The sequence below is a fragment of the Halyomorpha halys genome, unplaced genomic scaffold (genome assembly GCF_000696795.3).
Source record: "Halyomorpha halys isolate HHAL.00 unplaced genomic scaffold, Hhal_1.1 Scaffold82.1, whole genome shotgun sequence".
Classification (NCBI taxonomy): domain Eukaryota; kingdom Metazoa; phylum Arthropoda; class Insecta; order Hemiptera; family Pentatomidae; genus Halyomorpha; species Halyomorpha halys.
Genome location: NW_027109449.1, coordinates 1,280,616 through 1,305,418, shown reverse-complemented (window position 1 = coordinate 1,305,418; position 24,803 = coordinate 1,280,616). Strand labels below are relative to the sequence as shown.

Below are 24,803 nucleotides of genomic sequence, written 5' to 3'. Positions count from 1 at the left end.
TCTAGTAGGAATTATTTTTTTTTAAGGAAGAAAAAAAAACATACAAAATTTATTTACCTAGCTTTGGTAGAAAAGGATAAGGATAATCGAAATCAATAAAGTCGAATGATTCCAGGTCATTAGATGATATTTGAATGAAACCTTCACACCTAAAAAAAAAAAAATTGGGTTAAACAATTTTTTGAGGGGTTTTAAGTGCGTACACATTTAACTGAACGTGGTTTTAAATTATCTGGCAAGATACGGCACACTTCGGACAAATTTACTAAAGAATTTTTGCCTGATACGTACCGTGAGAAAACCAGGGGAAAAAAGCTGCAATATGATTACATACTTTTAAAATTACAAATTTTATTAAATACTTGACACGTAATATACTTAATTATATGAACCAGGCAGTAAACAAGTGGAATTTTTCACAGAATTATTTTTGTGAAGGAAATAAATTTATGCATTACATAATAAATGTCTCATGAACAAATTATATTAACCTTTTTCGTATAAACATGTAATAAACTACTTTGTGGGTATAATTTTTGGATTCGAAATATAATCAATCTTATTTTACATTTTAGAACAGAGTAGTATCATTGGTCCTATTCTTTATATAGTTTTCTACATAATTAATATAATTTCTCATCCACAACACTATCCTCATTAATTATGGCACATGTCTACTGTCAGTGAATAATGACCCTTCTATGATATCCCACACTCTCCAATCCAAGATCACCACCCTTGAAAAATGGTGCCAAATCTGGGGAATTAAAATAAATTCCAATACATCCTACCAGATCACATTTAAATTTCGTCATAAACCCATGACCTCCTGCCCCATAACATCCTTTAATAATACCCCACTTATTCCTATTAAACAGATACGTTACCTAAGACTGCATCTGGACAAACGATTGACTTGGAATATTCACACAAGACTGAAAAGAAAAGAAACTGCACGTCGATTTCGACTATTACAGCACTTACTACACAAACGGTCTAAACTTCCAATCCATTACAAAAGACTGATCTACATGTCTGTAACAAGGCCTATCTAGACATACGGAGTTAAGCTTTGGGGCTCCACTAAGGCATCGATTTCCTTTCTTGTCCTATCCTTGCAGTCCGAAATCTAACTAGCTTCTAACTTGGTGTTTCCTTCATTACCTAATGATCTTCCTAGGTGTCTGAAAAGAAGGTGGCCTCGAGATCTTCTCCCCTAGAACTATTATTGGAGTTATATCAATGAGTAAATTCTCACATGTTTGTATCATGTCATTTTTTGTGAAATAGCAAATATTCTGGTTGTGTATATTTTAATACAGTTATATTGAAATGAAATTAAAAATATGGCCCCTTTATAACAATTACAAAGGCAATTTTAATTTTATAATAACATTTATTGGTCATAAAACAGTGTAGCCACACATAATTATAAGTTATATACAGGGAGAAAAAAATAGATTAATTAAAAAACTAACTGACTAAGTAAAACAAAACAAAAAGTTAATTACAAAATATCTGTACTATTATGATAATGGTTCAGATTTATGAAGCAAAAGGTAGTAAAATATTAGGGATTTAAACGAGGGAAGGGTTGGTACAAGACGTATGTAAGAGGGAATAGAGTTCCAGAGATATCCAGCTCGGGTAAAAAAACGATTTACCAAACGCAGTAGTTCGTAGCGTTGAGTATTAATTGCTTAGAATAAAAAGGAACCTAGGAAATACTGGCATCGGAAGCATGGATAGAGCCACTTCAGCTCGGTGTAATACTGGGTTAAGTGAATATCTATGGTGATCCCAAAATAAATCGTACTGCGTAATTCATTAGACGTTTAAGTTTAGATTCGATATTACCCGAGAGTCCACCATATACCAGGTTAGGATATAGTTGTAAATATCATAGATAAATTATATAAAAAAAAGTTTTAGAAATCGGGTTACTTTCGTGTATGTCAGTCTACAGTTAAATCTGTGCATTTTCGATGAAACTATTAATTCGATTTTGTTGAAATTTTCTTGGATTATTTGAGTTTTGCTTATTCGACACTTTTATGTATCTATAACTGTACAATGGTTCGTTTGATTCAGAACAAATGATATGTCGCCTCAATATAATTTTCTTGTTGACTGATACTTATGATCCACAAAACTGCATATTGACATTTACGGAAAAAAATAAAAGAAAAAAATTGTCAATATATATAATATGATTAACATACTGATAAAAAAAAAACACGTACCCTATCTAGCCACGTTGTTGATTGGCGTTAAAAGATGTATTGTGTACGCTTAAAATAATATTATGAATTAACAAATGAAGAAAAATTAAAGTTTTTTATGTAATAAGTTAAAAAAAAAAAATCAAAACTTACGTAAATTGTAAGAGGAAGATACAGAATATCGAAAATGAAATTAATTTACTCATGACGGTTCCCTTGAGAATGATCTGATAAGTTTAGTCTGGTCACAGCTTAGATATAGTCTTCAGAGATATTTCTTAGAATTAATTAAATTACATTAAAAGAAAAAACAGTATTTTTCATGCAAGAAATATCAGTTGTGATGGATTAAAATCCATAGAAAATCCTTGTCCTGTTTTATAGCATCGAAGATAAATGGATTATTTTTTTCCCCTGTACTGGTAATATAATACTGAAAGTGATTTATTGCAATGTTTATTTTACTAATCACAGGTTCTGATTTTGATAAACACATTCTTGAGGAGTGATATGGTACTATTCTGATATTTTAATTATCTTAAAAGAGGTACATTTATTTACTGTGTTGGAGTCACTTTATTGTGTAAAGTATGTCCTAGGTTCCTTTCTATTCCATGTAATTAATATTCAGCGCCTCTATATCCTAGAAAACCTGCAATTTAAAGTCTCAATCCAATTCCGTACTACCAGGTCCCGTTTATCCGATATCTACTCTCCACTCCACCGAACTGCTGCGTTTGATAAATAATTTTTCCCGAGCTGTATATCACTGAAACTCTATTCCCTCAAACATACGTCCTATAAAACCTTCCCTCGTTTAAAAACCTTCTATTTAATTACCTTTTCTTTATCAATCTAATCCAATATTATAATAATACAGATATTTCGTAACTACCTTTTTGTTTTGTTTCTTATGTATTTAGTACGTTATTTTTTTTCATTTTATTTTTAAAATTCTGTATCTAAAATTATTTATATACAATTTTGATATAAGTTATAATTAAGTGTGGCCATACTATTGTTGGCCAATATATGTTGAACAATTTTTTTTAATAATTTATTTGTTGATATTTACAACTGTATACATATATACACATCAAGTAAATTTGCTGTAAGTGATATTATGACAAAAACAAGTTCGTTTGGATGGTCGGGAAGTTTATTATGGAAGGATTGGTATCTGGTTCTGGCAAAATTGGCAACATAGGGAACATTGAGGTCCTGATGGATGATTTGATTTGTGACAAAGTAAGGATCATTAAGGATTTTACGAAGGATTTTGGACTGTAAGGATTGGATTCGGGAGGAATTAGATGGTTTAGTGGAGCCCCATAGCTCCGTATGTGTAGTAAAATTAAAATTATCTTATCATTGTTCTAAAGGAACATTGTCCAGGATAATAACCTATTTTTCATTTCATTTCACTTTTTACCAAACTCTTTCAACTATTCAGGAACCATTTATTTATGAATAAAATGGCTTTACAGTCCTAGCAGAGCTTTCAAGAGTATCCTGGACCACTCGTCTATTCCATCCCCTTACCCCAAACCATCACAGGTTTGCCTTTAAATCATCAAGCCACCTCAGACCTTGTCGTCCTATGCTTTTCAGCACTGGCTTTTCTTCCTTTCAGTAATCCATACAACGACCATCTTGGTAGGTGATCCAATGGCACCTTTTTCACATGGTTAAGCCATTGGATTCCTACCATCTTGATAAATACCGCTATATCAGGTGGAGAGTATTTTTCCATCAACTCTCGATTTTTAATCGATTGCCATCGATCGTTATCCCGATTCTCTTATTGGCCCGCATACCAAGCCGAAGACCTTCCTTTCCTATACCTTAACATTCTTAGGCCAGGGCTCACGTTTTACTGCCATATTGTGAACTTGGCTTTGTTGGATAGATGCACCTTTTGGAGTGCATGTTAGGACTTAATGGCAGTTACCAACCGCACTATTATTTCATCGATACTTGAAATTCACTACATTATCGAATGCCTGGTCTGCTGCTATGTTCGGGTTGTTTTGCTCTTCAACCCTGGAGCAGTGGTGTAGTGAAGCGGGAACGCGTGGGAATGGTATGCTCACTCTGCTTGGAAAAACTACTAAATTCATTATCTTTGTTTTATGGATTCATAAAACGGATTCACACTTCTCAAAGAGTTTGCAGATCATTTATTTAGTCTCCACTATCGATTGGTGAAAAGAACTAAGTCTTCAGCAAACCTCAAATTCGATAACTTGTACCCATTTACAGTTATACAATTTCCTTCCCAGTTTAGTTTATTGAACACATAATCTAGCAGGCAGTTGAGTATATTTTATGTTATATCTTGCTTTCGTTTAGCCATGGTGAACTTTAGGTTAGGTTCTGATAATTTTTTTTTCTATTTAGTGAACCTGTTTGGACACTAAACCCCACCATATTCCAACAATTAATTGCATATGGTCACTACTTCTTGATATTTTCAACAATTTTTTTTTCTTTTGTAATTTTATTAAATTTTTTATAAATTGTAGCTTATACTTTGTATCTAGCAATACAAAACAAACAAAAAATACACGATTTTAATTCGATAAAAAATAATTATAAATCAATACAGCATCAGTTCTCAACTATCACTTTGTATAATACCTCTATAATTTTTCCTGACTTGGAGAATCCTTTCCAGATGTCTCAGGAATAAAGGAATACTAATTTTAAATATAAGAAGATAGTCAGGGTTGCGGTCAAAAAGAAACAAATAGTTTATAACTATTTAATGTCTGACGTTTCGCCCCACTTTGCAGAGATGTTCCAAGCGATAAGTAAAACAGATATGCATAATATATCAATTTAATATATCTTTTTAACCTATGGCTTTGAACAGCCCTGCAAAGCCCTGCGAAGTGGGGCGAAACGTCAGACATCAAATAGTTATAAACTATTTGTTCCTTTTTGACCGCAAACCTGACCATCTTCTTATTAAGTTTTACGGTCAACTATATATAATAATTTTATTTGGTATACATTTTTCTTTGGAATTTCGAGAAATCAGTGAAAATTTTCTTGAATAATTATTTAATTACAGTTGTAGGTTATAGCCATAAAACAAAACAATATTAATAAGCATTTTTAGTAAATCCAAGGAGAAAAATTATTAGAGGAAGTAATACTTTAGGAATTACACGTTTATTTTCTTATTGTATTTCCTCATTCTTTTTGTTATACCAGAACACTTTAGATTTATATAAATCCACTTAACGTGGATCCTCACCACAGAACCCAATTAGAAGGCTGAAAAGGAGTTGGATGAGAGACATTTTTAATTAAATCCCCGTAATTACGAGCTGAGTAAGTACCACAGCCCGTCTTTCACGGTATTCCATTCAGATACTCGCTTCTTGTTCGTTGTGAATTGAAAAAGGGAGTGGTTTTAGCCCCAAATGTAGGGCAGTACTTTTTCTTTTTCATCTCGTGAACACTCATGTTACATTTCTTAAAAATGGTTTGCAGTAATTGTGAAATATTACTATTGAAAGTGTGGAAATGCAAAATAGTGTAAATCAAAATTTGAAACCTTTTTAAATAATCTAAATTTTTTTTAAATTTGATATTTTAATACATTATAATTTCCAAAATTCATTAATTTTGGACGGAATAAATTTTCCGTCACTTAGATTTACAAATCAAGGTTTTTAATGATTTTTGTTTTAATGGTATAATATTTATTGAACAGAATTAATACAATCAGCCACATAGTGAGATTTTTAATTTTTAATTTTAGTGACATTTAGTAAGAAATAATAAAAAGAAGAAATTTAAATGATTGCAATAGTATTCTCTGAATTAAAATTAAAAAAAAAAATGAAATTTGAAATAATAATAATGAAATATATAAATAAAATAAGATAATATCATGATCTGTATAAATAAAAATATGAATCAATTTCAAAAATATTTTTTTTGTTTATTTAATGTAATTTAGATCTGTACAAAATAATAAATACAATAAGTAAATTTATAGAATGTTTCATTTACACTTGAATATCTTGGGAAGAAACCACCCATCGGTGTTACTTCAAGCATTAATTTAAATTAGAAGATCCCGTAGTCATGTTTTTTTCAGACGCCTCGGAGGATTATCAGAGATTGTTAAGGATGAGAGATTAAGAACTAATGGGGTAGGATGGGTAAGGAGTTTGGAATGAAAAGACGCATATCTGTCACGAATGGGATGTTAAGGTTTTTGTGAATGAGTATATTTCTAACGTAATGAGGAGCATCAAGGATTTTGGATTGTAAGGATTGGGTGCGGAAGGAATTTGAAGGTTTGATAGAGTCCCTAATATCAATTCCATATGTTAAAATTGGTCATATTATCGTAGTGTATAATAATTTTTTGTAGTGAATGGGAATTTCGATCTTTTGTTGGTTTGTTGTAGTTGGTGTTGTAGCAATTGAAATCTACAAGCAGTCTCTTGTCGTTTCAGTCTTGAATGTGGATTCCAAGTAAGTCTCTTGTCAAGATAAAGTCCTAAGTATCGAATCTGTTCAACAGGCGTTAGTGGAGTATTTAGAAAGGATACTGTAGGACAGTAGGGTAGAGGTTTACGACGGAGTGTTAAGGTGATCTGGCGAGATTTGTCAGGATTTATTTTGATTCTTCAGTTTTGAAACCATTATGCAATGGATGTTATATGTGTCTATAGTGTTTTTGATGCATTAGTAGGACCGTTGTTTACAAACAGTATACATGTGTCATCAGCGTATGATGGTAGGACTGAGTTAGGGTGGGTTGGGATGTCAGTTGTATAAACCGTATATAGAATGGGACCCAAGATACTACTCTGAGGAACGCCTGCGGACTGAGAAAAGAGAGATGAGTAGACTAGGTTATGATTTATTTTAAAGGTTCTATCAGAGAGGTAGGAGCGGATTAAAAGGAAATATGTAGGGAGAATATCAATAATATAATAAAATAAAACTGATAAAATGATAATTTATACACATGACAAGGAAAATTAAATTTAAGTAACAATAAAATAAATATAATTCACATCTATATAAAATATTTAAATTATGTCTGGGAAAATTTGAGAAAAATTGCCAAGCCTTGCTACCCTCGTGAGGAAGGCAAAGGAAGGCTCTAACATAAGAGATCCCAGAGCTATTCTCTCTCAGCTGCGTCACTGGTTGATGAAAAATTAATTTATGAATGTTATGGCTTTCTCCAGTAAAATATACTACATAGAAATGAATGTGTTTAAGACGATCCATTTTATTTTTTTAATTTTAATAACTTACCTTGGTTGATTCATTATGTTACTAATACTTATATATCCTTCCATGTTTATTTTACTATGTGTATGTATTATTATTGTCCATTTTAGTATGTGCTTATTTACTTCATATTATTTGTTTATTTTTTATTTGAATTTTTATTAAATATGTATAGCTTGGTTAAGTACTATGAGTACAGCCTTAATACTTATTTTTCTTGGGTATGGCAGATTGCACTAATTCAATAAAAGTTAATTTAAAAAAAAAGAAAATATTGATGCTTGTATAAGAATTTTCTAAAAGAATATCTTTTATTTTTTTCAGGTATACGATCGATGAAATGGATACACTTTTAGAGAGAAGTAACAGTATTATTTAATTCTATAATTCTTTTCCTGGGCATGGCTTCATAAAACTTTACTGGCTCACAAAACGTAATAGTTGCAATACGTGCTTGTTCAACTGATAATTTTCCTGAAAACAAAAACAAAAACAATATATTAGATGCTGGAAGATTATTGATTGACCGTGTGTATAGATGAATGGAATAAGATCCGGGTGCGGTAAAAAAAAAACTCAAATAGTAGATAATTATACTATTTTATTGAGCCAACGTTTCGCCCCACGTTGCAGGGCTTCGTCAAGGCTAAAAAATATACAAACACTATAGTTACAAAAAGGAAAAAGAAAAAAAACATAAGTGTAAAATAACAGGGGTATAAAATGAAAACTAAGATATAATAAGAAAAATTAAAGGTTGTAAATAGTAAATTGTAAAAAGTATCTGTTACTATTACCCTTTTCATTTACTATTTACAACCATTAATTTTTCTTATTATATCTTACTTTTCATTTTATACCCCTGTTATTTTACACTTATGTTTTTTCTTTTTCCTTTTTGTAACTATAGTGTTTGTATCTTTTTTAGCCCTGACGAAGCCCTGCAACGTAGGGCGAAACGTTGGCTCAATAAAATAGTATAATTATTTACTATTTGAGTTTTTTTTTACCGCACCCGGACCATATTCTATTCAAATATATTAGATATTTTAAATATTAGGTATGAGCATTGTCAACCTTCTCTAGAATGACCAGTGAAAGTTGACCATGTTGTACCTTTACATAGCTCGGTTAGTGGATGTTACTTTTTCTCATAGGTATATTTGATAGTTATTATCTCTACGGAGATTCTGGTGTTGCAATAAATCAGAAACTTACTTATAAGACCTCTCGAACAACATTTTAACAACTAATTTTATTGTTTCGTGGATGTTTATTAACTTAATAACAAATTTATTTTTCTTCTGAATTGGATTTATTTTTTAATCATTTTTCTTCGACGTTTTGGGGAGCTTTGCTCATCTTCAGGACTCCAATACCCTTTGTTCAGCCAGGGACATAGAGAACATTAAAATCTTTATGTATGATTTTATTTGTGACGAAGTAAGGAGCGTTGAGGATTTTACGAAGGGTTTTGGGTTGTAAGGATTGAATACTAGAGGAATTCAAAGGCTTAGTGCAGCCCCAAAGCTCAACTCCGCATGTCCAGATAGGCATTATTACCGTCATGTAGATAGTCTCTTGTAATGGATTGCTTGTTTAGACCGTTTGTATAATAAATGCTTTAATAGTCGAAATCGTCGTGCAGTTTCCTGTCTTTTCAGTCTTGTGTGAGGATTCCAGTCGTTTGTCCAGTGTAGTCCAAGGTAGAGCGGATCTGTTCTAAAGGGGTAATATCAACAATATTAAATGATACTGTAGGGCAGCCCGTAGATTTACGACGAATGGTACAGGTGATGGGATTTATTTTGATCCTTATATTTTGACAACAATCTTAGAGGGTTGTGATATGGGATTGGAGTGTTTCGAATGAAATTAAAGGGTTATTATTAACCGCGAACGCACATGTGTCATTGGCGTTACTGGTGAAGATACTGTTAGGATTGGTTGAGATACCAGCTAGAGCATGGGGCCGAGGATACTACCTTGAGGAACTCCAGTGGACGGAGAGAGGAGGAATGAATAGGAACCCTTGTGGTTTACTTTGAATAATCTAAGGTATACTAAGGTATCATCACCAGTAAATAGTGTAAATATTACTTTACAGCGGTTTATGACTCTTATATTCACAGGAGTAGTGGTTTTTATAAAATTTGCTAAAATAAATTGGTTTATAGTTGTTCAGACAAAATTTCATGAGCAAAATTTTTATTGATATATGAATATTATAAAAACTAATACCCCTACGATGACACATGTCATAAACTACTTTATAATAAATTAAGTTACCTTTATTTTGAGCACTGAAAGACATTTGTATGTATTAGGGTTCCTGAGATACAGTTTAAAAAATCAATAATTTTATCTGAACCACTAGAAATTTTTTTTGAGTATTTATTTTGTCAAATATCATAAAATCTACTACTCGATTATGAAGATAAACGTTATAAACTACTCAATATTTTATTAAACTAGCTTTAAATTGATTGCTGGTAGACATCTGTAAGTATTACGGTTTTAGAGATATAGATTTATCAAAATAAATACAAACTTATGATTTGTCATTACATTTTTTATGAAATATTGCTCTTTAAAAAGCTATCTCTCGGGAACTATTAAACGTATATAGCTCTATTGGAGCTGATATTTTAGCAAATTTATTATACTTTAAATGACGTTTTATTAGGTTTTCTAGTGCGTACAAGAGTTCAAGAGGAGAAAAAAGACAGTTATCTCACCCCAATTTTTGATTACTTTAATGAAAACCATGTATAATTACTAGTCAAAATTGATGAGTTTGCCAAGTATAGGTAGGGAGAAAAAATGGCGGCTGTTTATAATGTTAATCAATAACTGCCTATTTATTTGATTACAAAGATGTGGAGGTTTGGTTATTCAATAAAGGAAGAAATAGGAGTTGTTTAAAGGAGAGAATGGATGAGGACTGGCGAATGGAGATGGGAAGAGAAATCCAGAGGGAGGTTGCACTATGACGAAGGATTTGCTAAAGAAGGAGGTTCTATTGGAGGGAATATATAAATCATTCGGATGGGATCTGGGGTTTAATGAGTAGATGGATGAACGAAGAGTAAGGAGATCTATGATATAGGTAGGTTTTTTGATGTTAATGTTTGAATAGAAAAACACGGGAGGTTGGATAGAGCCTCCATTTATTTTGTCAAATATCATAAAATCTTCTACTCGATTACGAAGATAAACGTTATAAACTACTGAATAGTTTATTAAACTAGCTTTAACTTGATTTCTGGCAGACATCTGTAAGTATTACGGTTTTAGAGATATAGATTTATCAAAATAAATACACTAAGTTATCTTTTTAAAACAATTTTGATCCTTTTTCTCTCAACTTTATTCTTTTTTAACATCCGACGTTTCGACCTCTTAGGTCATTCTCAAGGATTCCTTCTACTGTCTTCATTCCTTTTTTTTCTTTAAAATTCATAAATGCCGTTTTAGGCATATATTTAAAAAAGTTTTAAATTTAGGAAATAATTTAATAGAAGAATTTATTGGGACAAAGGCAATTAGCCGGCATTTATGAATTTTAAAGAAGAAAAAAAAGGAATGAAGACAGTAGAAGGAATCCTTGAGAATGACCTGAGAGGTCGAAACGTCGGATGTTAAAAAAGAATAAAGTTGAGAGAAAAAGGATCAAAATTGTTTTAAAAAGAAACTAAACCATTCTCAAACAACTATATTAATAAAAAATAACACTAAGTTATGTTTGTCATTGCATTTTTTATGAAATATTGCTCTTTAAAAAGCTATCTCTCGGAAACTATTATTATTTTAATAATATTAAACAACAGCTCTATTGGAGCTGATATTTTAGCAAATTTACTATACTTTAAATAATGATATATTACTTTCTCTAGGGTTGTCGGTAGTTGTATAGATATAGAGCTCCGAATGAAAAATTAATTATTTTTAATATTTTAAAGCATCCACCGTTTTGTATTTCTTACTTACTTAGTAGATTCATAAATTTTTACTAGTAATCATAAATAGTTTTCACTAAAGTTATAAAAAATTGGGGTTAAATATCTGCCTTTTTTCTTCCTGGCATTTGTACTAATTGATCAGCCCTACTCTACAGGGCATCTATGCTGGATAACATAAAACCTACAACAGCAAAGAAACTCAGAAACAGTTTAAGATTAATATCCTGAGACGTATAGTGAAGCTTTATTCTTTACAAAGAGCGAAAATGACTACATTCATATAATACTAGGATCGACAGATACATAATCATTGACACATTCATTCTGTTCATTCATTGATGTTTCATTCTGATGAACGTTTCATTCTATTATCATTCACATTCATATTCCCCCTACCTATACTTGGCAGACTCATCAATTTTGACTAGTAATCACACATAATTTTCATTAAAGTAATCAAAAATTAAGGTGAAATAACTGCCTTTTTGCTCCTGTACTGTTACACCACCCAACGGAGCATCTATTAGTACAAGAGCCGAGAAGAAAAAAATGCAGTTATCTCACCCAAATTTTTGATTACTTTAATGAAAACTGTGTATAATTACTAGTCAAAATTGAAGTATAAGTAGGGGGAATAAAAAAAGGCGGCTGTTTCAAAGCCGTAAAAAAATTAATTTTTCATTCGGAGTTCTATATCTTAAAAACTACCAACAACACTAGAAAATCAAATAGAACATTATTTTAAGAAGAGAAAATTTTCTGAAATATTAGCCCTAAAAGAGCTATTTATGCCCAATAGTTCTGGATATATAGTTTTTTAAGAAATTTATCTAATTTATTTTGAGAAATCTATATCTCAGGATCTATGAGATGTACACATGCCTATTAGCACTCAATTTAAATCTAGTCTGATGGACTATAAATAAGGTATTGACCTTTACCTTCGTAGGAATAGTAGTTTTCATGATATATCCTAAAATAAATTGATAGTTGTTCGTATAAAATGTTGGATTTTGGAAAAAATATATCTCTAGATCCACAAGACGCACATATGTCTACCAACACTCAAAATAAAGGGAATTTAACTTACTATAAAGTAGTTTATACTTTATTTTTTTAGGGGTAGTAGTTTTTATATTCACATATAAATATAAATTTGGCAAATGACATTGTCCGAACAACTATAACTCAATTTATTAATATATGAATTTAGCTTTAATTTGATTGCTAATAGACATCCGTACGTCAAATGGTTTTTGAGATATAGATTTTTCAAAATAAATTCACTAATTACTGATCTTTCAGTACGTCCCATACAACATTTTTATGAAATGTTGTTTTTTAAAAAGCTATATCTCGAAAACTATTTAACTTAAATAACTCTATTAGGGCTCATATTTTAGCAAATTTGCTCTTCTTTAAATGACGTTCTCTTAGATTTTCTTGTGTTGTTCCTATTTTTTGAGATATAGAGCTCCGAATGAAAATTTTGTTTTTTTATAGCTTTGAAACAGCCGCTATTTTTTATTCCCCCTATCTATACTTGGCAGACTCATGAATTTTGACTCGTATATATACATAGTTTTCATTAAATTAATCAAAAGTTGGTGTGAGATATCTGTATTTTCCCTCCTCTTGGGCTCTTGTACTATATGCTGGCTAGCATAGAATCTACAACAGTAAAGAAATTCTAAACGTTTCTAAGTAATAAGCTGAGAACTATTGTGAAATATGATTCTTGACAAAAATCGATAAATGACTACATTCATATAACACTTGGATTGCCGAAAGTGTCAAAATTTAAATTACAGAGGTACATAAAATCTTTATTTTTTCTAAGGCATCAAGCACTTATGGGTCATTATTGCAATAATTTTAGACCGTTATTTTAGTTATTTCCTTTATTTCCGAATTGAAATATACAATAACCATTGAAGAAAAGAGGACTTGAGAAATTTGATTAAATTTTATGGTGATTGAGAAATTTTTTTCTGAAAAATGTTTTCCTGCAATTTGTTTGTTATCCTGCGAAATTGAATTGAGGTCTTCTGATAGCCCTTGACAGTCACCAATACTGCATTAACCCAATATTTTAGACATTAATACCAACATGATACCCACAAAAGTGGCAAACACTCATAAACTGCCTCAGATTTGACAGGGGACTCCTAACTGACTACTGACAAGAAAACTGGCAGGTAAGCTCCGTCATGAGACAACCGACACAAAATGATTTTCCTCATCTATATCCGTCATATTTACATTCCTCAGTTCCCTCTTAAAATGCATCAAATGCATTACAAATAAATTGATTCAATCAATTCTAATTACTCTTACCTAAACATCAAACCCTTGAAGCCCCCCATGGGGCATAGAACAAAAAAAACCTCTGTATTGGTAAAAAATTATTATTAAGTTCAATAAAAAAATATTATTATTATTATTAAATAGTTAATAAATAGTTATGGATGCTCGATCAAAGGATAACCAAGAAGATGTGGAGGAGGATCCAAGGTGGTAATGTTGAAATATGGAGAGGGTGCAAAAGATGGCGGAGATAGGTTGGCTGTAGAGGTGCAATTTGGTTCTAGTAGCCCTTGTAGTGCCAACATTATAATTAATATTTGTTTTACTCATTATTAGAAATTATTAAGTTTTATTAACTAGTATTTTCAACAGATTAATTAATAATTACGTATTTGGAAGGATAAATATCAAGTAAAATAGTGCACACAATACTTGTTATATGTGAAAAAATATACTTACAAATGGCAAACAAAATATTTGAGTTTTAACCAAAATGCTTTCTTCAACGTCATCATAAGCTTTATGCTTTGCTAAGAAGTGGCCACATACTTGGTCATTTTCTTGCTGACTTTTCACATTTTCAACTTGGACACATAAATTGTAATCACCGTATGGGTAGCATAACGGCTCTAGTTCTCGTACTAGAAAAAAAATAATAAGAAGAAGAGGAATTTTTTTATAAAATTTTTTAATGATATTATTATTATTTTTTTTTAGTATTTACTTTATTTTCTTTAAGAGGCATGGAACACACTCAGAAGAGGTAACTATATCATTTTTTTTACATCTGTATCTCTCTGTATGTAGTTTGATTTTTATAACATTTAATATTTTTTAATATTGACAATAAAATATGCCACAATTTTGGACAATAGTTAAAAGGAATCTTTAAGAGAGTTCATATTTCAATAAAAACAAGAAAAAAGAATGGAAATTGTTATTTATTAAATTAAAGAAAATGATATATTACTTACATGTAACATACTGGGAGAAAATTTTTGATTTTCCAATGCGGACACTGAGTTCTAGGGCGGGTTCTTCTTCCACACTCAAAAAGTTTATAGAGTTGCATACTAAAGAAAAACAAAACACATAATTACAATATGAACAAAACATTTATTTTTTTTATACCAGATCGGCCTGGAGGGCCTTACATGGTTGATATAACCGTTACATTATATATATTTCTTTAACAGTTGATTATGGAGAGGGTATAGTCTCGTACAAAAGACACCCCTAACTATATATAAAATGTTATAATTTAAAAAAAAAAGAAGATAAAATAAATAGATAAGAATAATAAAAGAGAAAAGTAAAATTAATAACAAAAAATAATGATATTTGTAGACTTAACAAAACGAACAATTGCCCTCTAATGGTAAGAAGAAACAAGTTAATTTGAAAAAAGAGACGAGAGAAGAGAAAAAAAATAATAATAAGTAAAATAGAGGAAGTGTAAATAATGAATTAATAAATATTGAATTTATAACAGAATGTCTTGCAGCAACCTGCGCTTCAGTCTTCGGGAACAAAACATTTTGGATTCATATATAATAAATAATTGTATAAAATATGATTTCACTTATCCGAAAATAATTCTGACTTAATTGATTAAAGTTTGTTCAAATTTAGTAAAAGCAACAGATGTATGTTGTGTAATTTTTATTATTTCTTTTTTTTTATTGTTAAATATTACAATCTGCGACAAAGTTGTTGGGCAATAAGTAGAAAGTGATAACTGATTACATGCACACTAAAAAAAATGATATAGAAATAAATAAATTAATAAAAAAATGCATACAAATAAAAAAAATTAAATAAATAAAATAATCACCAGTAACATTAATCTATTATATACAGTATTTACAATATCAACCTGAGGATCCCTGAGCCCACTCTATCCTCCACGTATGAGAGGTAGAGCAGAGCTCATTGAGATCCCAGCGCATCCCTCTCATCGCGTCACTTGTAGTGAGCCAGTGGAAACTGAGCAAGTGCGCTCAAGCACTCAACTTGAGTGGAGCATCTGACCACTGCCAGAACTCCAATTTTCCATTTTATTTGACAATAAGTTTCGTGGCCACTGCCGTTTCAATCTTCGATGTGGATGGTAGGGATGGGTGGAATTGGATAAGAATAGGACCAAAAGATTGGGATGATCAAAAAGATTCATATGGAATTCTGAGAACAAAACCATTTTAGAATTCAGTTTTATAATTTTAAATTTTAAATAAATTTGGTGCTCCAGTGGTAAAAAGAGGACACACACTATAAATATTAAATATTAAACATAATCTGAAAAATTATTCTTTTTTCATATTAAGTAAAATGTTTCTTTTTTTTATTATTATTCTATATTGTCTTTAACTTGTATAATTTTATTAAAATAATGAGATAATATCATACCATCTCAAAAATTATAAAATCATCGACGAAAAATGTTTTACAAAAACCTCTAAAACTTATAATAACAGAAAAGTGTAATAATTTTTATATTGTTATAATGATAAACATTTTGAACTCAAACAATCAATATCCTTTTGACAATTTTAGAAAAAAATACTTCTCAAACTATTCTACAGGACTCAGGAAAAATATAATTACATTTTATATTTTAGAAACAGGTAGGCTTGAAAATATTTTTTAACTGAAAGAAGAAGAAAAAATAAACAAAAAATATGTCTATGATTCGGTTGATGAAGTGCATGAAAATAATAATGACGTTAAGCGTAAAATCTAAAGTGTTATAAGTCATTTAATTTTGAAAATATCGAAATGCGTTTGGTATTTCACATTTTTTTATTGATTATTAACTCTTTGCACGACACTTTTTCACGAAAACGTACATCCTGAAATTGTGGAATAGTACGCCTTTAAAACTAAGTAAGGCATTGTAATGAAATTCACTTTATATGTATTTGTGGACATTGAAGAAAACATATTTACAAATAAAGAAATATTATAAGGAAACCTGTTTGAAAAACATTCCAGAGTTAAGAGAAATAATTCGAAAACCCCAAAATCAAGTTTCTAACATCAGCTTAATTTACTCACAAATTTTCAACCGGGACAGGGATGTGTGAGACCGGCCTCTGTGCCTAGGGAAATACCAGGACTCACTGAATTAATGAGTTTATCAACTAAATGATAACTTTGCAATTTTATGAAACAGCGAACTTATGGGATTATGCTCCCTAAACACGTGTCTGTCTCAACAAACGGAAACTTACCGAATTTTAAATTCCATCCGAAAAGTGTTTTATGGGATTCTTCATTATTATTCACATTGATTAATTCCATTGTAATGAATTGTATTCTGTCCAATTTCAAATTTCATTTTTTATACAAATCCACATACATGAGGACGTTTATGTCTAGAATGTCCGGTTTAAGGAGTATGCCCAATTTGAAATAAAATAAAATATAGGTTATTATTCTGGCACTAGGTCTCTTTAGAACAATTATAACGTAATGTCATATAACAATAACATTCATTAGCCAGAAAAAAAAATATAGCCGCTAATAAACATATATTAAAATTGCATAAAAATAATTTTAGATACAAAGAAAACAAATTAAAAAACTTATGAACTAAATACATAAAAACCAAAAAAGTAGTTGTTACATGCCAATAAATGTTATTATAAAATTAAAATTGCCTTTGTAATTGTTATAAAGGGACCATATTTTTATGGTCCATATTATTATATTTCATTTCAATATAACTGTATTAAAATATACACAACCAGTTTATTTGCTATTTCACAAAAAATGACATGATACAAACATGTGGAGAATCTACCCATTGAAAGAACTCCAAAAACATTTCTAGAGAAGATCTCGAGGCCATCTTCTTTTCAGACGCCTAGGAGGATTATTAGGTAATGAAGGAGAAGCCAGGTTAGAAAAAAGTGGATTTGGGTGGTTGAGAAGTTTATTATGGAAGGAACGGTATCTGGTTCTGGCCAAATCGGCAACATATGGAATATTGAGGTCCTGATGGATGACTTGAATTGTGACAAAGTACGGAGCATTAAGGATTTTACGAAGGATTTTGGACAAAAAAAAATCAAATTTAAATTTCCATTTGAATAATTTGAAAAGATAGGAAACTGCACGTGAATTCCGACGATTACTGTACAAACGGTATACACTTCTAAACCGTTTTTATAGATATATACACTACAATAAGGCCTATCTGGACATAGGATTTGAGCTTTGGGGTTTGACTAAACCTTTGATTTCCAGTCCTTACAATCTAAAATCCTTCGGAAAATCTTCAATGCTCCTTACTTTGATATATAAAGACCTTAATGTTCCATATATAAACGATTTAGTCCGAATCATATATCAATCTGATATGCTAGAGGATAGCTTCAAACCTTGCTTTCTCTTACATTCCTGACAACTTTCCGAGGCGCCTGAAAAGAAAATGGTCTCAAGATCTTATAATGTAGAAATGTTATTAGATTTCTACCTATTGGTAGTTTCTCTAAATGCCTTTTTCGAATTATTATAATCTAACATAAAATTTACTGGATGTATTTTTATTTAAATACAGTTATAAGTGTTAACAAATTCACATATAAGTTGACACCGACGATTGACCGCTTCCCCCCAATTTACCTTTGATTAATATATAAAAGAAAATAGATATAAATTTAAGAAAATTCTAATTTTTTCGTTAAATAGTAGAAATTTCCATATTGAACATTAAATCAACACTGAAATGACCGCTCTCATACTTTTGATAGGTTCTCAAACTGCTCTCAAGCTTTTCATATGCATCCGAACTATGAGGTCAAGTGGTGCGATGTGTTGCTGTCAGGGCACTTCGAGGTTGTTCATTCCTCCGTGATTTAATAGTCAGTATCACGCTCGTATCGATTAAATGCCATTCCTGATATCTGGCTAGAAAGTAGTTAATTTATGGCGTTGCTTAACGAATCGGATGGCTCGATCCTGATAGGGACACGATGATGTTCTGACTATTCTTACAATTCTTAAAGAAATCAATATTTAGAATATTTTGTTTATTATTTTCAATTGATGAATCTGCCAAGTATTGTTAATGGAAATAAAAAATGGAACCTTTTCAAAACGTTAAAAATAATTAATTTTTCATTTTGAACACTATATCTTTGAAACTACCTACAACACTAAAAAGCCTAATAGGACATAATTTAAAGTTGAGAAAAATTTGAGCCCTAGTAAATTTTTTACGTTCAATAGTTTTCGAGATACTGTTTTATGAAAAGCAACATTTCAAGAAATATTTACTGAAACATCAGTAGTTAATTTACTGCGTGGAAACGTTATCTCTGGAATCATGAGACGTCAGCAGATGTCTATCAGCACTCAAATTAAAGCTAGTTTCTTCTTCTACTTTTTCATTTTTCTTGAGTGCCTTTCAGCGTGTAGGAGCCCCTAACCAAGTACACACATCTCGGTCTCTAGCAAGCATCTTCATCTTTACCAGCGTTTTTCCTCTTCCTTTACCTATTCGTTGAAAATGCTCCATATAGCTCCTTCTAGCTCTGCCTCGTCTTCATACATTTTCTTGCCACTGTGTCTCCCCCCATTCTACAGACGGGTCTACACCATCGGAGCTGTCGGTGTTCAAACACCTATTTCACTGAGGGGATCTAATGTTCTTCTCTTATTATTTTATATATAATTCTGTCTCTCCTAGTTTTGACCAATATTCTTCGCAAAAATCGCATTTCAGCAGCTATAATCCTGCTAAAGTGCTTGCCTTGGGTGACTCAACTTTCACTGCCATATAATGAATTTCGGGAAGCATATTGACATGAAATTCTTATATTAGAACTTAGGACAGGAATAATAATAATTTTAATTTTGAAAGAGACAAATTCTTTTTAATATTCCAATGTAGCTATTTTTTCTCAATTAAATATAATAAATAACAGTCAGTACTGTAAAATTTAAAAATTCCCCAACTACCTAGTATGCCTCTTGATTTAAATAATTTAAATCTAATAAATAAACACAGGATGGAGGTACGAAATCCGACGTCAATTAGTAGATATATGACCACTCATTCCAGATTAGGTCTGATCCATATGATTTTATTATGAGTTTCTCCCAATATTGATTTGGTCCTGGGAATTTGGCCATCTCAAAAATATCCAGAATGAGTTGTGCACTGCGGTTATACATTTATACACAATAGAGGATATAAAAAATTAAACTGGATTTGGTGAATGACACAATTCTTCCTTTTTCAAATACAATAATTTATTTCATATAATCAGCAACAACGTTTCGGGAAATATCCTCCATCTTCAGGTTGCTATAAAACCAATTTCAACAAAAACCCATAATATGCGCTTACAACAACGATAAAAATAACCTATATATAACATATAATTATCTCATTTATTACACTATTGCTAATATTTAATAATATTAATATCATTTAATGAATAAAAACTATTTTACTGTTAACAGTCATAAACTATAAAACACTTTTCTCCTACCTCTATTACCACAAAAATGAACAATTAAACTAAAATTAACAATTTTTCAAAAACAATTTCTTTCTCTTTATTATATAAAACTATTTTCTTTTATAATTATAAACACTTTTTTTTTATACAATAACAAACAAAAATGACTAAATTAATTCTATATTATATAAAACAACATAAAAACTATAAAGTTTATTTATTAGTAATATCCATATAATGTGTACCTATAGTTTTTGTATCAGTTTTATACTTGATTGATTTGTCAATGTTTTTTGTAATATGTACTGATTTAATTATTTTTCTATACCTACTATTCTTAACTATATCTAAAATTTCTGGATTATTAAAATCAAATTGAAGTTCATATTTAATACTGTTGTGCCAGTACTGTAATTTTGATGGTTTTTATATATTTTTACAATTGATCTTATGTTGATCAATCCTTGTTTTTAATTTTTTAGATGTTTCACCTATGTACCTTCACAATTCTGGAAATTTACTTTATAAACAACATTTAATTTATCTTTAAAGTCAACTTTGTCTCTCATAATATCAACATAACTACCCAATTTATTATTATTATATAATCCAAACTTCAAATTATGTTCATATTCTATAAATTTCATTTTAATTTTATCTGTTAATCCTGGAATATAGTTTAATTGAAAGTAATTGTAATTATTAATCCTAACTATTTCTTTTCCCATTACATTCTGTAAGCTATCAATCCTTGTTTTATCATTATGTATATTTTTATTTTTATAAAAATTCGTGATTATGCTTTGATTAAGTTTTTTAATTTTAGTCACAATTTTGCTGTTATCAATATTGTTATTTTCTCTTTTATTATTATCAATATTTTTCTCTATATAACTATCAATATTATTAGCTGTGGGATTGTTAATAATACCTTGCCATAACTTATTTATTAATTTTTTCGGATAAAAATTTTCAATAAATATATTATAAATTTGTGTCTTTATATCTTTTAAAAAAAAATCTTTTGTTAATAATATTGCTTTTTTAATCAGGTTTCTAGCCACATTTATTTTTTGTGAGTGTAGGTAGTTTGAAATGAAATTTAGTATTATATTACTTATTTTTTTCTTTTTTAGTCTATTTAGTCTTCAATTTACCACTATCATCCTTGATTATGTTAATATCTAAAAATCTTATTATTTTATTAATGGGTCTATATATTGTGAATGTTATTCTACTATTAAATTTATTAAATTGGTTATATATGGTTTCAACATTATCAAAATTTGTAATAACGATTAAGTCATAAATATATTTTTTTTAGCAATAAGAGTTTATTATCTAAAATTAAGTTTAGACAATATAATTTATACTAAATATACAAACATTGTGTTGAAAGATATATTGCTTTAAAAATATGTAGTTTGATGTCCTTACATACCTCTACTTTTAGACGTACATATATCTACCACAAATCAAATTAAAGATAGTTTAATTTGGTATACAGTAGAATATAACGTTTATTTTGTTGGGATTGCTTTTTAATAGGTATGGCTCATGAAACATTGTCCTAAGACTTAGTCACTTTATTTTTAATAAATATCATGAAAATTACTACTTTTACGAAGATAAATATCATAAACTACTTTATAGTATATTAAATTAGCTTTTATTTGAGAGCTAACAGAAATATGTACGTTCCATGATTCATGAGATGTAAATTTCTCACAATAAATTTAGTAGCTACTGATTTTTCAGAACATTTCTCTTGAAGTGTTGCTTTTAAAAAGCATTATTAATCGTAAAGATATTTGCTAGGGCTCATTTTGGTAAATTTACTTTACTTTAAATAGTGTTTTATTAGGTTTTCTAGTTTTGCATGTAGTTTTAACGATATGGAGTTTTTTTTCCATCATTTGTTTTTGTATAATTTTTATGCCCTACAATATTATATTTTATCTTCTATCTGATCCATCTACTATCTGCCTAATTTCGTGTTACGTTTATTTCACGGTTTATTTGTTATTATTTTCTTTTAATTTATATCTGAATTAATGTTGTTATCTCATTTTTTTTTTCAGCCTCGATGAAGGTCGGAAATTAAAGTCGAAAGGTCGGCACAAATAAATAACTTTATTTATTTGTGTATCATTACTGGCCAGATCTATAACCATCTTCTCCTAATATAAAATCTACGGTTAAATGTGAATACTTATTACAGATAATTTATAACATTGTTAATATATTAAGACCTTTATTATGAAAATAATAATATAGCTGATAGTACTTAGTATAGGAATATATGGATAGTCTCTGCCAAGCTCAACAGATGTCCTGCAAATGTGAAGTTATGATTATAAATCATTTCCCACCTGATGCTTTTGGTTTTGTGAGTACAGGATGCTGTCACACAACCCAGAGCGAAATTGCTCCAGGCGCTTGAACCTTGGGAGACACTGTATGAATAGAGAGAGAGGTGTTCAGTTTAAGACTGATTATACACAAGAATTTCTCGTTCAGTTCACAGATTACGTAACAACAATTTCAAAAAAGTATTTGTAATTATATTTCCCTTTTAACACTTTAGATTTTAGCATTTTTCCTCTACAGAATTAAACTGTTTAATAAAATCAGATTGTGAATTAAACATTTAATTATTATAGAATCAATATTAAAAATACTTTTAATAATTTATTTATTGTTATTTACAACTGTATACATATATACACATCAAGTAAATTCCCTGTAATTTATATTATGACATGATACAAACATGTGGAGAATCTACCCACTGATAGAACTCCAAAAACATTTCTAAAGGAGAAGATCTAAAGCCCATCTTCTTTTCAGACGCCTAGGAGGATTATTAGGTAGTGAAGGAGAAGCCAGGTTAGAAACGAGTTGGTTTGGGTGGTTGGGAAGTTTATTATGGAAGGATTAGTATCTGGTTCTGGCCAAATCGGCAACATATGGGACATTGAGGTCCTGATGGATGATTTGATTTGTGACAAAGTAAGGAGCATTAAGGATTTTCTCCTTTTTTATATAGTTCAATTCGGAGATTAAGGCAATAATGGCCAATACAAATATCGGAAATAATTAGGAAAGTAATGACCCATAAGTGGTTGATGCTTTAAAGTAAAAATAAAATAATCTGATGAGCCTGAAGAATCCTTCACAATAGGTCTCAGGATACTCTAATACTGTTGGAGTTTTTTCGCTGATGTGGGTGCTGTATTACAATATAGGTGTTCTGTAGAGGAGGGCCTTTTATACTTTTGTAAATTAGTAATTTGAGGTGAAGATGTTAGCAGGTTATTAAGCCTTGAAGCCTCGGTCCTAACAAGCTTTATATTCTTATTACAGTGACGATTTAGTAGTACAAGAGCCCAAGATGAGAAAAAAAAACAGTTATTTCACCCCAATTTTTTATTAAATAATTGAAAACTATGTATAATTACTAGTAAAAATTGATAAGTCTGCCAAGTATAGGTAGGGGGAATAAAAAATGGCGGCTGTTTCAAAACGTTAAAAATAATTAATTTTTTATTCTGAGCTCTATATCTTTAAAACAATAGAAACTCTAAGAGAGCACCATTTAAAATAGAGTAAATTTTCTGAATTACAAGCCTTAATAGAGCTATTTAATTGCAATAGTTCTCCAGATATAGCTTTTTAAAAAGCTATTATTTTTTATTTCATAAAAATGTATGGAACGTACTGAAAGATCAGTAGTTAGTGAATTTATTTTGAAATATTTATATCTCAAAATCCATTCGACGTACAGATGTCTATTAGCACTAAATCAAAGCTAGTTTAATGGACTATAAAATAGTTTATGACGTTTATTTATGTAGGAGTAATAGTTTTCATGAAATATGCTAAAATAAATTGATTTATAGTTGTTCGGAAAAATTTTCATTTGCCAAATTTATCGTAAAATTGTAAAAACTATTACTCCTATGAAGATAAGTGTCATAAACTACTTTATAGTAAGTTAAATTTCCTTTATTTAGATTTTTGGCAGACATATGTGCGTCTTATGCGTCTTTTTTAAAAAATCCAATTTATACGAATAACTAGAAATTAAAATTTTGCGAGTTTATTTTGTCAAATATCATAAAAACTACTACTGCTACAAAGATAAACATTACTAATTATTTAGTAGTAATTTTGTAATTGTAACTAGCTTTAATTTGAGTGCTGACAGACATCTGTACGTCCTATTGTTTCTGAACTTATTCTTTTTCTTAAATCAAACTTATTGTCCGAACAACAATAAATCAATTTAGTTTAGCAAATATCATGAAAAACATTATTTCTACGAAGGTAAAGGCCACAAACTAATTTATAGTACACTAAACTAGCTTTAATCAGTTCTCTCTTAGACTCCGTCTAGTGAGGATCGCGGTCTCCCTTTGATGAGAAACAATACAGCTATTGTGCAGTCAGTGTTTATATTTTGAGTGGCTCTCTACAAGTCTACAAGCGATAAGTCAAAGTTTCATTTATTTAAGTTATTTCTTTTCTTTGCGAAGTATATATATTTTATTTACTATCCCTCTTTATTTAGT

At 30.0% G+C, this 24,803-nt stretch overlaps 2 protein-coding genes across 4 annotated transcripts in view; both read right to left on the bottom strand.

Annotated features, from left to right (window-relative positions):
- The window catches only part of LOC106692999 (uncharacterized), a 10,350-nt gene extending 7,767 nt beyond the window's left edge, over positions 1-2,583 (bottom strand). The window contains exons 1-2 of one of the 3 annotated variants that reach the window (XM_014439297.2): positions 2,376-2,583; positions 58-149 (exon numbers count right to left, since the gene is read on the bottom strand). In XM_014439297.2, the coding sequence (XP_014294783.1) occupies positions 58-149; positions 2,376-2,428 (145 nt within the window). In that variant the 5' untranslated portion in view covers positions 2,429-2,583. The remainder of the gene's footprint in view (positions 1-57; positions 150-2,375) is intronic. The other 2 variants (XM_024360512.2, XM_014439296.2) reach the window with 2 other exon arrangements.
- Positions 2,584-7,189: 4,606 nt separating this feature from the next.
- LOC106692980 (uncharacterized) overlaps positions 7,190-24,803 on the bottom strand; it is a 27,570-nt gene continuing 9,956 nt past the window's right edge. Inside the window, exons 4-6 of the mRNA XM_014439275.2 lie at positions 14,734-14,832; positions 14,219-14,400; positions 7,190-7,964 (exon numbers count right to left, since the gene is read on the bottom strand). Of these exons, the coding sequence (XP_014294761.1) occupies positions 7,908-7,964; positions 14,219-14,400; positions 14,734-14,832 (338 nt within the window). The 3' untranslated portion in view covers positions 7,190-7,907. The remainder of the gene's footprint in view (positions 7,965-14,218; positions 14,401-14,733; positions 14,833-24,803) is intronic.